The sequence below is a fragment of the Parambassis ranga genome, chromosome 19 (assembly GCF_900634625.1).
Source record: "Parambassis ranga chromosome 19, fParRan2.1, whole genome shotgun sequence".
In the NCBI taxonomy this organism is placed as follows: Eukaryota; Metazoa; Chordata; class Actinopteri; family Ambassidae; genus Parambassis; species Parambassis ranga.
The window spans coordinates 9,462,801-9,478,372 of NC_041039.1; the positions used below are offsets into that span (position 1 = coordinate 9,462,801).

The 15,572-nt window shown below is 43.3% G+C and overlaps 1 protein-coding gene across 2 annotated transcripts in view; it reads left to right on the forward strand.

Moving 5' to 3' along the window:
• The first annotated feature begins 1,434 nt into the window (after positions 1 to 1,434).
• Positions 1,435 to 15,572, forward strand: part of dnmbp (dynamin binding protein) — a 30,520-nt gene continuing 16,382 nt past the window's right edge. For both annotated transcript variants that reach the window (XM_028429918.1, XM_028429919.1), the window contains exons 1-4: positions 1,435 to 1,767; positions 8,303 to 8,457; positions 9,011 to 9,133; positions 10,278 to 12,500. In XM_028429918.1, coding sequence (XP_028285719.1) covers positions 8,313 to 8,457; positions 9,011 to 9,133; positions 10,278 to 12,500 — 2,491 coding nt within the window. In that variant the 5' untranslated portion in view covers positions 1,435 to 1,767; positions 8,303 to 8,312. The remainder of the gene's footprint in view (positions 1,768 to 8,302; positions 8,458 to 9,010; positions 9,134 to 10,277; positions 12,501 to 15,572) is intronic.

Below are 15,572 nucleotides of genomic sequence, written 5' to 3' on the forward strand. Positions count from 1 at the left end.
TGAATACAATAAATAGCTTTTTTTGTTTTTGCCTACTCAAACACACTCAAAGAAAACACAATAGCAGGATTGTATGATGGTCAATGTATTCTCTGCACACAGAGCACATTATAATGACGCTCAACTGGCAGCCAATATTGAAAGACAACAATGGACCCACATGCTGCCTTTGGATGAAAGTGGTCACTGTGAGCGGAGACAAAGCCCGGTTTTACACAGAGTCACTGATCTGGAGTGTTCCCAACTGTAGTACAGTGTGTAAGGTGACTGTGCGAGTGGTTGCACTCGTGTCTACTTGGCCAAATGTGGCGTCAATGGAGCCCACCAGCGGTCTGATATTGCCAGGCATCTCCCACACTGATTTACCCACATTCACTGACTCATAGACATTCTATTACACTAGTGGACCAGGAGTTAAAAGAAAAAGACACTGAAAATTTAAAAGCTTATGCTTGTGCGAGCATTTTAATGTGACAACTGCAGCACAAATGTGTTTGTACATCTCTGTTGGCATGTCTGTCTGTGTGTGGCTCTCCTGTATCTTTTCCTTTACTGTGTCTCCTCTTTAAGGAAAAACACATCCAGAATGACTTTGTTTCCTGCTATTGTTCTGCACACACAAGATCACATATGAGGAAGCTGTCATTACTGCACACACAGCAAAAAACAGGGCTCAGTGGTTCACACACAACACAACACAGCCACAGCTGAGCAAACCTATAGTCTGTCATGCAACAGCTATGATTTACTGCCTGTGAAGTTTTCTTAATGATTTCAAATGAAGTAGCAGCAGTTTAAGAAAACAAAACACAATGGGTGCTGCTGAGTGTCAGTTTTTTGGTCTGGGTGGAGAGGATGGTCCAAACCAGTGCGGACCTGCATGGGACTGAAGTAATGAGGAAATGTTGATTCTCTCTCCCCCCTCTGTCCTCACAGTGGTCACACAAGCAACATATGACATAATAATTACGAACTATACTACAAACTATGTAGGAAGTGTGAAATTGAATATGTTACATGTTGTATAAAAATGTCAATAGCAAATTACTGGTTCTGCTTTTTGACAGTGGACATAATGCAGTAAAATGTTAATATTAGTTTACAGTAAAAAATAATAAACTGGCAGCAGTGTTTTCTGCATTTACCATAATTACTGTAATTATACAGTAACTGTTATTTCTTCATTTATTTTATGAAAACAGCTCCTTTTCTTCTATTCACTTAGTTGCCTGCAATAATAATGTAAATAGAAATAAATTATTTAAATGACTTTGTCAATTTTAGTTTTTAAACGAATGTTGACCTCGTAAACTAGGTTTTTGTTAACATTAATAAGGCCAAGTTATAATGTAATTAAGTTGTATTTTCAGTCAGGCATCTGCCGGGACAGCCGCAGGGCTGCTCGGGAAAAGTGGGTGGCGTTGTGTTGTATGTAGGCATGGAGAGGCGCAGCGCGGAGCTGCTCGTCTGCCCCACTTTCTAACGTGATGACAGCTGATCCCACCGACACCTTCAGTCAGGATCTCCGTGTCTCATCTCCACTGTCAACATGTGTTTTTGACTTTCACGCCAGAATCACGCAGTTCTTCCGGGAAATAATGACTCTGTTGCGCGCAGCTCCAAAGCTGTGGGACGTGTAGCTGCTACAAAGCTGCGCTGAGAAGGGGACTCCACCACATCACCACCACCAGGCTGAAGAAGTTAGATACCCTCTCTGGCCGCACCTTTCGGCCTGATACCACATTTTCAACCACTAAAACTTCTCAGGTAAGGAAAGCTGGGTAAAAATAATACACTTTTTGCTTCTCCACAGCGCGGATGGAACGAGAAAAGCGCTCATCAGTGGATGGATGTGTGCCTACATAGATATAAACTGCGATCACGCACACACGCTTTTATTGGACCTAGAAGTAGAAGTAATCGGGCTGCACTCCCTCCTGTTAGGCTTCACTGTAACATAGTGGCAGTTAGTTCGGTGCACTTTGGACATGATTTCACCTCCACACACAAGACACCAGTGCAGCGCAGCGCTGTGAATACACCGCAATTAGGCTAATGACGTGAGCTGAATGAGTGATGGCAGCAAACACAAGTGCTACAGACCAAATAATCCCCCTGCTGTCTGTCACCTGTGGTCGCTGCTGTCAGTTGTCCCATCATGTGAGAGAGAGGAGAAAGACACACAGATTTTAATAACCTTAAAGTCACTTAAGGGGAAAACGTTTGTTTGCTGTTCAGCATTACAATCTTATGAGTAATCAGAGCTGTTTATCGATTGCATCCGTGTTGTTTAATATAGGAGTGAGTGTTTAGTTTTACTGGCTGTTTCAGAGTCATCACAACAGCATGTTAAGCATGGATTGGCTTGTTTCTGTGTGCTCTGTCATACTGTATGAACCTCATCCATCATGTCATTACATGCCTGCTTCTTCGTTGCATTAACAGAACACTTCTTTAGTATTTTAATCAAGAAACAGAAGCAGAATGTGGAGTCAACCTGCAGCCTGCTGCTGCCTGAATCTTTAGTTTATCTCTGTGTGTCATGCTTGTCCCTCCTCTACAGATTCATCAACAAGGGAAGTGACTGTTGTTTTAGTGTAGCACTTTTTTTATCAGTGTGAATGAAGTGCACAAGAAAGCTACCAAGAAGCTACAGAAATAGAGGCCTTGTTATGCCTTTTGCCCTTAATGTAGGTATTTTACTTCTAACCAGCCCTGCTAACAGTTCAGCAATACCCACAAGTGACAGGGCCTGACATGCTTTGGTGAGCTGATTCTAGGATGAGAGCCTTAAAAAGACATTAACATCTATTTAACAGTCCTCCCAAGTAAAATGCAGAATTTGTAAATAAGCATGGTGTGGCCTGGGCCTCTATAAATGCCTCTAACCAGTCACACTGCAGACAGTGAGGATTCTATCGTCAGCTGCTGTGTGGGGATCGTTAGTTCTCACGCTGCTCGGGCACCGACGTTCACCAAAGTCTTTTCTGTAAGTCTTTTGCCTGCTGGAATCCAACCAGCAATCTTAATATATTAAAAAAATGAAACGTAGGTGTCTTTTCCCTCCCTTCCCTCTGTTGTCCTGCTTTTGTGTTTAGTGTCTAGTCAAGATTTTAGATACACGTAAACACCCCACACACTTGAATTATTAAAAGCTGGCAACAGGGTTCTATAACAGCAGTTGGTGACAAAGAAACTTGAGACGATTGTGTCAGTTTGCATGTATTACATGTCACACAAACACTACTGTCCAATGAAAAAGAGGAGTCTTGGAGTTTGCAGCAATACAGTAGCAAGGAGATACTGTTGAATAAATCTTTGTTGTGTTTGCAGAACAGTCAAGCAGAAACTGAAATAACCTGATGATGCATGGGAAATTCCATTTTATATATGCCTCACACTCTCTGTTGGCAGCAACATGAGAATTACATATGAAGGCACTGCTGAGTTTAAAAGCAGAGGCTACAAAGGAAGTAAAGAAGCATGCACTTTAGATATATGTTATAAAAAGAGCAAATTGAGGAAGTGATTGTGTTGAGACGATGCAAGCCTAACAGATTATTAACAAAGTATGTGGTTTTAGGCATTTAGTTTTAGGTATCGGCTGATTTGAGGCTGTTTTAAGTGGATCTTTCTATGATCCACAGATAACCGCTCAGCTTTTAAACCCTGTAGAGTTTTATTTAATCATGTTTTTCACATAGTTGCCTGTCAGTATGTAATCATTCAAAGATTGATGCGGCTTGCACTGCAGCGTTTTTGGAAGAAATTTTTGCAGATTTACTGACGTAATCCTATAGCCCGAATATTCCAGGCTGGTTCCAGTTGAGTTTTTTTGCACAAAAGCATGTCAGCAGCACCATCATGGGAAACCCATCATAGCAGGTTAGGTTTTGCCATCCTGGCTGTTTCTTGCTAATGTCCTTAACTGACCCAGAATATTCTAAAAGTTTGGAAAGAACATAAGAAGTTTTGTGTTGAGGTGGATTTTCCCAAAGAGAGTGCACACATTTCACCCTCCCAGAAATGTTGATGTTTCTGCAAGCATGATGTAAAACCTGTTGTGTAACAGTTCATATGAAAACTATTAGGGCTCAGCCAATGTTTTAAGGGTGCGGCACATCCTCGGGCACCTCTGGGGTCCTTTCAGGGAAATCCCTCTACCATCCGAACAGATCCCTGTATCTGTGACAACGCAGCTTTGGCCCTGTGAGGGCAGACTTTTGAGCTGTCCTCCTCACTGTGGAAATGTTTATGCAAAAGAGCGGCTCCACCCAGTGTCTGTATACTTGTGTATGTCATTGATATTCAACACGTGCACACTTTAAAAAAAAGGAGCAAATATGTGAGTGAGTTATGGAAAGTAATAAAAAGGCAGGATGAAATGGACTCTGAAGAACAACTGCATTCCCTCTGTGAGTGTTTGTGTGCTAGCCAATCTGCAGAGATGCTGGAAAGCAAACTGAAGATGAGCCAAAGTGTTCCAGAACCCACCCAGGGTTTTCCCCTGCATTCAGCACTTAATATTTTCTTGCTTAAAACGCAGTGATCCTAAGACACAGATGAACGTAATTGACCTTAACCTAACTGAACATTTAAGTAACATACAATGTCCAAAGAACATTTATGGTGCCGTTTAGATGTAGCTGTAAGTCATCCTGTCTCTTCATGTAAGCGTTTTGAAACGATGGTGGCCTTATGACATATAGGCTTTGTGATCATTTGTATAGAAATGCACAGTTGGCATACAGGATAGCATGTTCCCATGCTTTCTGCCATCTTTTTGCTTGTGCTCCCCGAGGCCTGTTTCAACAAATATTTCAACAGTTTGGCATCTTTGGGCGTATGACTTGGCTCGCCAGATGTGGATCTGGCTGAAGCCACGCAAGTGCTGCCTCATCAGGATGAAATGTATTGGCTCCTGCTCTCCTCATGGTCCCGCCTTTTACTTGTTGCTCAGAGCAGTGATGGATGATAAGTTATAACCAGAGCAACCTTAACGAAATGATTTGTTATGCTTTTGTGTGTGAGTTGAAAAATGATTACTGAACATAAATGTTTTTTGGTTATGTAAGGGTCTGCGAGGCACTGACTCCATAAACACATGCTCATAAAAACCACATGACTTGTGTTGACAACTGTCAGCTAACCTTCTCCCCCTCACTGCATGTGCTGAAAGACTAGACGGTCAAAAGGGACCCAGCAGATGTCCCACAGTTTTTAATAACCAGAACTGTCCGCTGGCTGCCCACCTGCTTTGGTTATGTTGTTTGTAGGTGAATACATTTTAGTGGACTCAGCACTCTGGATAGGGAGGACACTGCACTGCTGCACAGCACGAGCTCTGGTAAACAAGCTCTATCAAAGGACATCAGCTGTCATCCAGCCCACTCCAGAGGATTCTACCACTGTGTGTGTGTGTGTGCATGTGCCAGCCTGCCACTTCAGTCTATCTGAATAGGATGAATGGCACAGAGGCCGTGTATCAGTGTGAGCCTCGTCCTGCCAGGCAGACAGATAATGAGGCAGCGGCTTTATTGTTGGCATCAGACCGATCAATAGAAGGTACAGACAGTCAGCAGATCTGACTTCCTCCATAAAAGTGTGTGCAGAAAGTCTGCTATATTCTAAAAATCACTCCACAACTACACTATTTTTTCTGATTCATTCTGGATTAATCGACATGCTGCTTGCAGATAGTTTTACTAAAGAGCAGTGAGGTCTCAGGTCAAACAGTTGGTGCTTTGTCCCACTGTCAGCTGTGAAGTGTGTGTGTGTACATACAGTGTATGTGGGGTTGTGTGCATGTCAGCTGTTGACTTATCTGTCTGTCGTAATCCTGTTACTTTCTCCAGGACAGTGCCAAATGGAACACACTGGTCACACAGTCTCATTCACCCTCTCCACCTAAAAAAATATTCATTGGCCACTATTGTTGTGTAATGTCACCAAAATAAAGGTCTGAGTCCAGTTGTTGATGGAGTTTCTATCAAAATGAAACAGATTTGTTTTACACTCTAGGAGGCTAAAGGAGGTATGTTCTCGCTGTCTCTTTGCTTATCACAGCCTCATAAATCATAACAGAAGAGATACGCCTGTAAAAAACAGCAAAATACTCTTTTTCTAAAAGATGGTTAGAAGAGCAGAGAACGCATCATGGTCCATCTGACTGATGAATTCAGAGGGACAAAAACTTATGAAAGTCTTAAAACATTGCTGTGAGGGTTGTTTTGTGGAATGCCTTCCACTAGCAGAGAGAATCCTGTAATCCTGTGCAACGTGGCACACCTTCCTACCTTCTTCCAGACACGCCTGCTGCCGCTGAGCTGACTTGTCTCACACTCCCTTATTTTAATTTGAAAACAAATGGCCCTCGGCTGAAGCTGCTGAGTCAGAATGAGTACCTGACACACTGGAACATGCACTAAAGGCTTTTACAAAGATGGCGAAAGTTTTTTTTGTTTGTTTTTTAATTGTAAAATCAGTTCTGGAAAGGTGACTGTGTGAATAGAAATCCCTATGTGCTATGTGCCCCTATATTCTGGCATATTCTGGGACTATTTTTTCTGTATAGGACAAACCAAAATACTTGCTGCTCCTGGTGCTCCATAATATAATTGTAAAAAATGTACAAGGTAAACAAGATGAAAACTGCTACCTGATGGCAGCTTGTGTGGGAGTGTAGTGCAAAAGTCACTGACACACTGACCAACCCATAAATAACACTAAGGAGCTTGTCTGGGTGGATGCAGATCTGAGGATTAAATTGAAGAGAGCTGCAGCAGCCCTGACACTGGAATCGTGTGGAAAGAGGTTTGGATTCCTGACATTTGTCCCTGCCCCTGTCAAGTCAAACGTGTCTTTGATTCCAGGCAATAGAGGTTTCTACTGTACAGCTAAACCCTCTGGTGTGTATCTGTTTTCAGGTCTCAATCCTTTAGATTGTTATCAGTGAGTGTTTCGTGGAAGCCATTGCTCAGACGTGCATGTCGGGGCATGCTGAATTCCCCATGCTGTCTGACCTGCAGGGTCTGTTTTATCTGAACTGTGGATAAGCAGAAAGATGAACAACACTGCTCACTCTACTACACAGTACTGAACAGCTTTGCGTTTTTATCTGAGGGGTCGCAGGTGTCATAAGATGATCAACATGCGCTGGAGGTCATGTGGCCTCCAACATGTCTGCAGTAAGGTTCCTCATGTCTCTGCTGTCAGTCAAATCTGATTACATCCACTATTAATTAACTAATTAAATATTCTTAAATTAAATAGGCAGCTCTTTATTTGACCAGATATTAATTGTGTGTGTTTCTTACTCATGTTTTCTGAGTAAACAGCTCATTTGTGCTCATTTCCTCTGCTTGAACTCCTCCTCTGCATTAGTTACAGGCTTGGCTTGGGTTTCATTGTGGTTTTAACACTGTGAGGTGTTGAGTTCGCAACACGCCACACAATGAGCACCAGTTGCTTTTGTAAAACTAAGCAGTGCTGCTTAACCTTCACTGAGAAGCAAGTATAGACCCAGACATGCGCCCTTTGTTTTACTGCTGGTCATCTGGCTTATCTGTCTGCAGCCACATCCAGGATACCCAAGCTACATCTCTCCCCAGAGATGGTGACATTGAACTGGGCAGGAGTGTTGCCCCCCCCAACTTAACTCCAACTTAACAGAGGCCTCATTCACTGAGGGAAAACCGTGGCCCTCTTCTCTCATTTCCCGTCTCCTTCAGCCCATCCATCCCCACCTGTGGTTAGTCTGTCTCTAGATAATGACACACAAGGCCTGGTCAAACACTGCATTTGCTCATTATAATAATTGAATTGGTCAGCATTGGAACACAAATTGGCATAATTTTCATAAGTGCAGGTGCAAAGGTCTTAACTTCACTAGAAAAACGACTTTGATGCGTATGTGTGATATAAATCATGTTTCCTCACCTAGAGTACAAAGGTTTAGTGACACATTTTCCTGACATGAAGGGCAGGGAAAGAGGAGAAGGATAGAGAGGAGTATTTGTGGAGGAATGTCCTTCAGCCGTCTTAAGTAGGGCTCTCCTTTTTACTTTCTCTCGTTCTTTTCTTTCTCTTTTCTATTGCGGGTTTCTCACGCTCTCTCTAACCCTTTCATTTGGTGTTATTTCAGGACCTTGCTCCTCTCTGTGAGACACTTGATTTGTATAGCAGGCAGTTTGAATCGCATGCTTTGTTTTAAAGGTTTCAGCACTTAATGAAGGCTTTTTTGTGCGTTTTAATAAACAGTGTGAGAATTATTCATTTAATGTCTTACTTTCTGGTTCTGCAGGTTATGAGGAATGGAAGCGGGATCAGTGGTGCGTGCTGTATTTGAGTTTCTCCCCAGCGTCTCTGAGGAGCTGCCCCTTTTCACCGGTGATGTCATCGAGGTGCTCAGTGTCGTGGATGAGTTCTGGTTGCTCGGTAACAAAGATGGCGTCACAGGTGAGACACCAGCAGTCAGTTATAATCATATCTATCTATTCTAAATTATTGATTCTAAAAATGGGTCAAATATGGAAAGACAATTCTTTTATATATTACTGTTGTAATAAAGGAGGCAGGATCTCTAAGGAGGTTTGCTGAGATTTAGCCTCATAATTGAGGAAGATTAACTTCCAGAAATAAGTTCTTTAACATCAAATAAAGGTTATCTGATGTTCAGTCATAAATTTGATGAAAATGAAATATCAAGAGGCATTCTGGAAAAATCTGCCACTGAAGTCATCGTTTCCTTACTGCCTTTGCCCTTCAGACGACAAACATACAGAAAGCCACTTAAGTTTTCCGAGAGTCCAACATCCCTTAAGACAAAGGGGATTCCCTCAGATGGGAAGTGCAGCAGGGAAGTTCATCTGAAAAATGGCTCACATCAACAATATTTGGTTCATAGAAAAAGGCCCTCTCTGTTTACACTGAACATACTTTATTCAAATAGAGGTAACAGAAGCCATGTGTATAATATTGAAATCTTAATAAGTTTGTTGTCTGTCTTTAGGTCAGTTCCCCAGCACCTTTGTGGAGGAGGTTACCATTCCCAGCACCAAGCCTGGAGACAGACTGTATGTGTGCATCAATGATTTCAGCTCTGCAGAGGCGGGGACTCTGTCCCTTAAGAGAGGTACAGCTACACCCACGCATTCCGCCATGTTTCTGCTGACTTTTAACCTGATGACCTAACTACTAACCACAGTTGTTTTGTCACTATTTGTGTCCTAAACTACGACTAATTTGACTCAGAACAGAACATAAAACACTAATGGGTCATGTTTTCTCATTTAGCTTAACGCTACTTGTTGATGTCGCAGTCCTGAGGTAAACTGGTTGTTTTGTGTTGTCTTATGTTGTGTTGGACAGTCAGCTCTGACTGATGCCTTGTCTCTACTGCTGTAAACCATAGCCTACACACTTAAATTATAATTACAGCTTTAGGCTTTGGCCCTGTAACAAAGTGTTGTACTCTTCATTTTGAATAGAGACAATGCATTCTTTTCTTTAATGTTGCTTTTATAATGACATATGATCAAATGATGCCATGTGCATGCTGTTTTTTGGTGGAGGCTGGATACAGACAGCCAATCATTTGCAATCAAATTAATGTCAGCAGACATTCATTCAGTGGACACCTAACTCAAACTCCCCACTAGATGTCACTAGAGGCTAAATTTTGTGTTTTCTTTTTACTTTCCTTATTTTTCTTGATGCATTAATACATCAGTTAACATTTTTTTTATTTGTCATTTGTAATGTTTTCAGGCATACAGCACTGATGTTTGCAGACATCATTTATATTGGTAAAGCTGTTTGTGTTGTGCTTTGTAGTAGTAGTTGTAGTCACAGTTTAAGTATTCAGAGTTGACGTAATGTGACCAAATGTAATTCCATAAGTGTGATTTCCCAAATCAAAGGAAACATAGGAAATGGTTCTTACTGGCCATCTGAGAGTTGAAATGTTGATTTCCAGTATGATTTTCCATGGCCCTGTTGGCTCTGATCCAGTTTGGTCCCAGACACAATGGGAGGTGGAGCCACAGGTCTTTGGAATGTGACCCCCATGACTTCTGGTTGACCAGTCAACATTCCTATAATCGCTGATTCTCCTGTTAAAGTTAGTGACAGTGTGGACACAAAGTTAATAAATAAAAATAAACCTGCAATCTAGAGCACAGGGATTTTAGGTTGTTTTTTAAATCTCCTTAAAATAATTTTCCTAAGTAATCTTTATCAATATGAATATTAAATTGAATCTTTCTCATTCTCTGTAGGTGACGTGTTAGTGGGAGAAGTAGCAGGGTCCATAAACCTTGGAGAAACCTGGCAGCGTGGATGTAATGCCTGGGGTGTCCGGGGTCTCTTTCCATCTTCATGTGTGAAGGAGCTGAATCTGTCGTGCCGCTCCAGGCAGCTGTCTGAACGCTCAGCTCAGGCCCATGCTTCAGAGCTCCCACCTTATGCCCTAGGTCAAGCCCGGGCCCTCATGAACCTCCATGCACAGCTTAATGAGGAACTGGACTTCCGGGAGGGGGACTTGATCATTATTACAGGCCTACCTGAGCCAGGCTGGTTCCAGGGGGAGCTGGAGGGCCGCAGGGGCATCTTCCCAGAGGGTTTTGTGGAGCTCCTAGGCCCCCTTCGGTCCCCTCAGGAGCCTGTGGATTGTCAGTATCTGAATGATAACCCTCAACAATTTAACTATGAGGACTCTTATGATACAACAGAGGGGGCTGAGGAGGAGGAGGTAGGAGAGGTTTTTCTGAGGGAAGAAGAAGAACAAAAAGATGATGTTGTACAAGAAGAGCATGAGGAGGAGGAGGTGGGTGTCTATGGAGTGGCACTTTATGAGTTTCGGGCCATGGAGCCAGGGGAGCTGGACTTTGATGTGGGAGATCGCATTCGAGTTATAAGCACTTTGGACGATGGTTGGCTTGAGGGGGAGCTACGAGGACAACGGGGGATCTTTCCTCATCGATTTGTCAAAATGGAGGCTGATGGACAAAAGGCTGCGGAGGAGACAATTGCAGTGGAAACAGAGCAGGAGAAGGAGATCAGCTGTGCTGAATATAACTCAGATCAGATATGTCCAAATGGACCGGAGGACAATTGTGAATGGAGGACATATGAAGATCACACAGTGTGGGACCTAGACTATTTTGAGAGGACTGAGGAGCAGAGGTGGCAGAATGAAAATAAAATTACAGGGTCTCAGACTAATAACAGGGGGCAAAGAGAAGGTTGTAACAGGTCTGAGTCTCAGCCATGCAGACCTCTCACCTCCTCTCATAGAGGGCCTGAGAGACCCAAAGCCACTCCTCCAGCAAGGCCCAGACTCCCACCACGGCCCAGCCTGCCCGCACATAACCACAGGCAACATGTCAGCATGTCTTCTAGGAGAAATCACTCAAACTATACCAATGGTAACACTCGACCGAGACAACCCAGACTAACTCATAGTCTAACACTCCCTAGTACTCAGACTGGCTGGTCTGAAGACAGCAAATATTGCCAGAGGCCACCATCAGATGGCACCTCCACCAATCACAGACGTCCTAGTCTGGGCCAGGCTTTAGTTAACCTTGTCGAGGGACACAAGCAGGCAAAGCTAATGCGGCATGCTAGTGTCAGCGATGCTGACATTATGATGCACAGTGCTGAGGCACGGCCACATTCCCAGCAGGCGTCACGAGGCTCCAATGGGATCCTGCCAACATCCATCACCTTGGAAGCATTGGCGACCTCAGCCATTGACCTGGAGTCTAAACTGTCCCAGCAGCTTTTTGAATTTGAGAAAAGCTTGACTTCCTCCTACAGTGACACTAACATTGGTTCTTCCAGAGACATTTCAGACCTGAACCAGCAATCTCATATCTCACGGCACTTCTCTATCATGGACTACAGTAATGAAAGTGATATCATCCGAGGCTCTGCACATTCTCCTGTGTCTAACCTCATGCAGTCCAACTCTTCCTCATTGGAAAGACGCAGAACACTCCGACCTCCTCCTCCCCGTCCTAGAGTCCTCCGTCCCTCAGCCCCAGCCCCGTTCAAACCTGCTCGCCCAGCTCCACGCCCCCCTCCTCGCTGCCCCAGGCAAAATACTGTGCCTCCAACCAGCAACCCCATCTTCTACACCCCTGACGAGCCGACTCCAAACCTCCTCGACCGAATAACAGAAAGTCCGACTGAGTTTGGTGACCTCGCAGCTGCCCAGGAACATGAAATTCAGAACCAGCTGGAAGCAGAGCAAGAACTGGAGAGAGAGATGGAGTTAGAAAGTCAGAGACAGAGGGAGGAGGAAGAAAGGTACCAGCTGTTGCTACGGCTACAAGAGGTGGAGCAGGACATGGAGGCATACGCTCACACAGCAGAGGAGCTCAGGGTGATGCTGGAAGAAGAGGAGGATGAGATGGCCCGCATGCAAGCCTTAGAGAATCTAGAGTTCTGCAACTACACATTGGAGACGCTGGCCCTGGAGCAGCAGCAGCTACAAGGTGAGGCGGTTGAAGAGTTGTAGATGTAGGATGTGGAGTCTTGAGTTTGACCCCAAAACATGACATAATACATGTGATGGCAATTTTTTCAGCAAGATTTCTGTCCAGTAATGTATTTTTTTCTTTTACTTTCCATCATAGGACATTTAATTGACAAAAATACAAATAAAGTAGAATTATTTGTAGTAGATGTCATTGTTGCCTGCAGGTCAGTCCATGGAGCAAAACACGTTTGCTGAAGAGAAAATATAATATAGAAAGAATCCAAAAATGAGAATCAGTACTTACCAGATTTCCTCTTTGACATGTTACTCAAATCTCTGTGACGCACACACAGAGACACTACTTATTTGAACTATTCAAACAAGATGTCCCTGTTTATTGCCCACTATTATCAGCGGAAGAAAGACTGTATATTTAAATTATGGGTTGTCATAACAGTGGGTGTGCTGAGGAAGTGAATTTGTCCTGTTTTGAGTTTAGAGGTACGACTCTCATTTTGTGGCTTATGAAAAATGTGTTGCCATCATTCAAAGCTAATTGGCTGTGATTTGTTTTTGCTGTCTCTGTCATGCTGGGTGCACAGTGCTGTCTTGGCAGCTCGACACTTCTTTCACATAGGTATGAGGTGCATTCCTGCACATAGTGAGAGGGTAACCAATGCACGTGGGCCTCTGTCTTTCTTTTTCCACTCTCTTCGCCCTCTCCACCTTTCATCCTTTCCCTCCATCATCTGTGCTTTTCCAAGAGGAGTAAATGGGCTGAAGGAACAGGGTGTGGTGTTTGGGAATTTTAGCATTAGCAGAAAGTGGAGACTGTGGAGAGCATGGCCCGCTCTGGAGTGGGATCCAAAGCGTGGTTGTGGCGAGCTGTGACACGACCTGTGGCACGGCTTTCTGTGCTGTTTGGACTCACTCAGAAGGCTTCAGCCAAAAGAGAGGCAGGTAGGCAGGTCTGAATTCTGTGGTGTCATGGGACACCTGGGTATTTGCTGTTTGCTCACAGGCAGTGCTGGGTTGATGTGTTGTCTTTTGCTCTTAGCTACAGCTGCAGCTGGAAATTGCTGGTAATTCTGTTCTTACTGGTCAGCGAAGGAACTGAGGGCTTAGTGCCTTTCTATGTGTGTGTGTGTGTGTGTGTCCATAATGTTGGTGTGATGTCATTGGTCCGTTTGCCTTTTCCCTACTGCAGAAAAGTCCAGACAGAAACTTTACAAAAGACAGTAGAAGCCAATTCCAATTTAAAGTTGCTACTGGTCTGGTGTCTGTTTGTGTATCTATCCATCTATACAGGTTAAGGAGTTTTTAACACTGAGGACACACACACACATCAGCCTATGTTCCTCACAGGCCTTTAATCACTGTCAGTGAAAGGGTTTTTTCAGTGATTAGTGATCAGAAACATTTAAAAAAAAAAAAAAAAAAGGCCATTTTATTAATCTCATTACTGGTAAAAAAGATTTCAGATCCTCTTTGTCACGAGACAGTGCTGCAATGAACATGTTAAATGAAGTAATGGAATTAAGAAACAGGTCATTGATCTTGTTGTCCTTGGTAAACTAAAGTGAAATTGACTGACAATAGACTTGTGTATCAGATTTGTCAGTGCCGAGTGTCTCTCTGATCTGTATGTCTGTCCATTTAAAGAATCAGCCTGAGGGGAGGAACAGGTTTCAATGGCTACAGGTGCCTCGAAGGGTCATGCAGCCACATAGTTTCCATTTACTCATCACACTGCAGGAATCCTCACACCCTTCTTTCAGAGTAATAAATCACATTTTCAGCCTCCTTTTCTTTTAGTTTAAGATTCACCACAGTGTTAGATGTGGAAATGGAAATGATGGTGTCATGAGCTGCGAGTAAGCTTCTGAAAGGAAGAAAAAACATCTAAAGACTCCCCCCACAGCAAAGTGTTTGATATTATCAGCACATTAGTCAAACAAAAAAAGGTTTGTATGTTCGCAGGCTATTAAGTTTCCCTTTTCTTTTTAATGCTCAGCTGAGAGTAAGGTGTGTACATGTCAAAGCTCTCAGGATCTTTGTTTGAAACAACGTGTTTGTCATCCTGCTGCTATGCATCTGCACACACATTCACAAGCCCAGGAGTGAATGTTTTTCCGTGCTTTTACAGGGTGTGTTTCTGAGAGTGTGACGTTTGAGAGACAATGGAAGCTTATTGTTGCAAGGCAGGGAGTAACTGCAACACTGGGCTCTGACTGTACTTCAGTTTAAGTTCAAAGTCCACACTGGAGTGTTATATTTATGATCAAAACAGAAAGAACTTGTGCATATGCAGTGTGAGTCCTTTTTTCTTTTTGGACATTCTGCACACTGAAACCTGTATTTTTTTGGTATTAATGGGTTGTTTCAGCTTGAATAGCCATGCCATTAAATATTTCCTTGTACATTAAGGAGGAAACTCTTAGCTCACAGTTTGAACAAGCGTGAAGGTGAAACGAGTCAGACTTTTTTGCCCCATCTCAACCTTATTAAATCTGATAGCAGTGTGAGTGTGTGGTGAGAGTAGAATGTAGCAGAAAGTCGCCACAAAATAACATTGTATGTTCATCACATTATGTGCTCTATTTTTTCACACTCTGCTGCAGGTTTTTCTCCCTCCGCTTTCCTCTTCTAAGCTGTTTGACCTTCAGCCTCCTTTAAATTCTCTAAACCCCACTATTGTAACACCACCCTCAGCTTCCATAGCACCACATCCTGATCTGTTTAACACTGTTTTCAGGCTCTGTTTCGGGCTTCAGGTTTCCCTGGCTGTCAACGCTGGGAGACTCCCAGTCAGCTTGATATATGACCTTATTCCTGGACTTGGTGCTGAATATTGATCGATCCACAGCCGGCCTCATGTGCATAAGCTAACACAGCCACATAGAGGAATGTTGTATTTGACATTCCTACAGCTGAGACGCGTACACAAACACACAGTTTCGGTCTGCTATTGAAAGTTGAGATGATGAACACTGATAATTAACCAGTCTTACATAAGAATAAGGTTTCTCTGCTTAGCATTACCTTGTGAAATTGTGTCTGTGTGTAACCTGAGCATTGACTGTTGCAT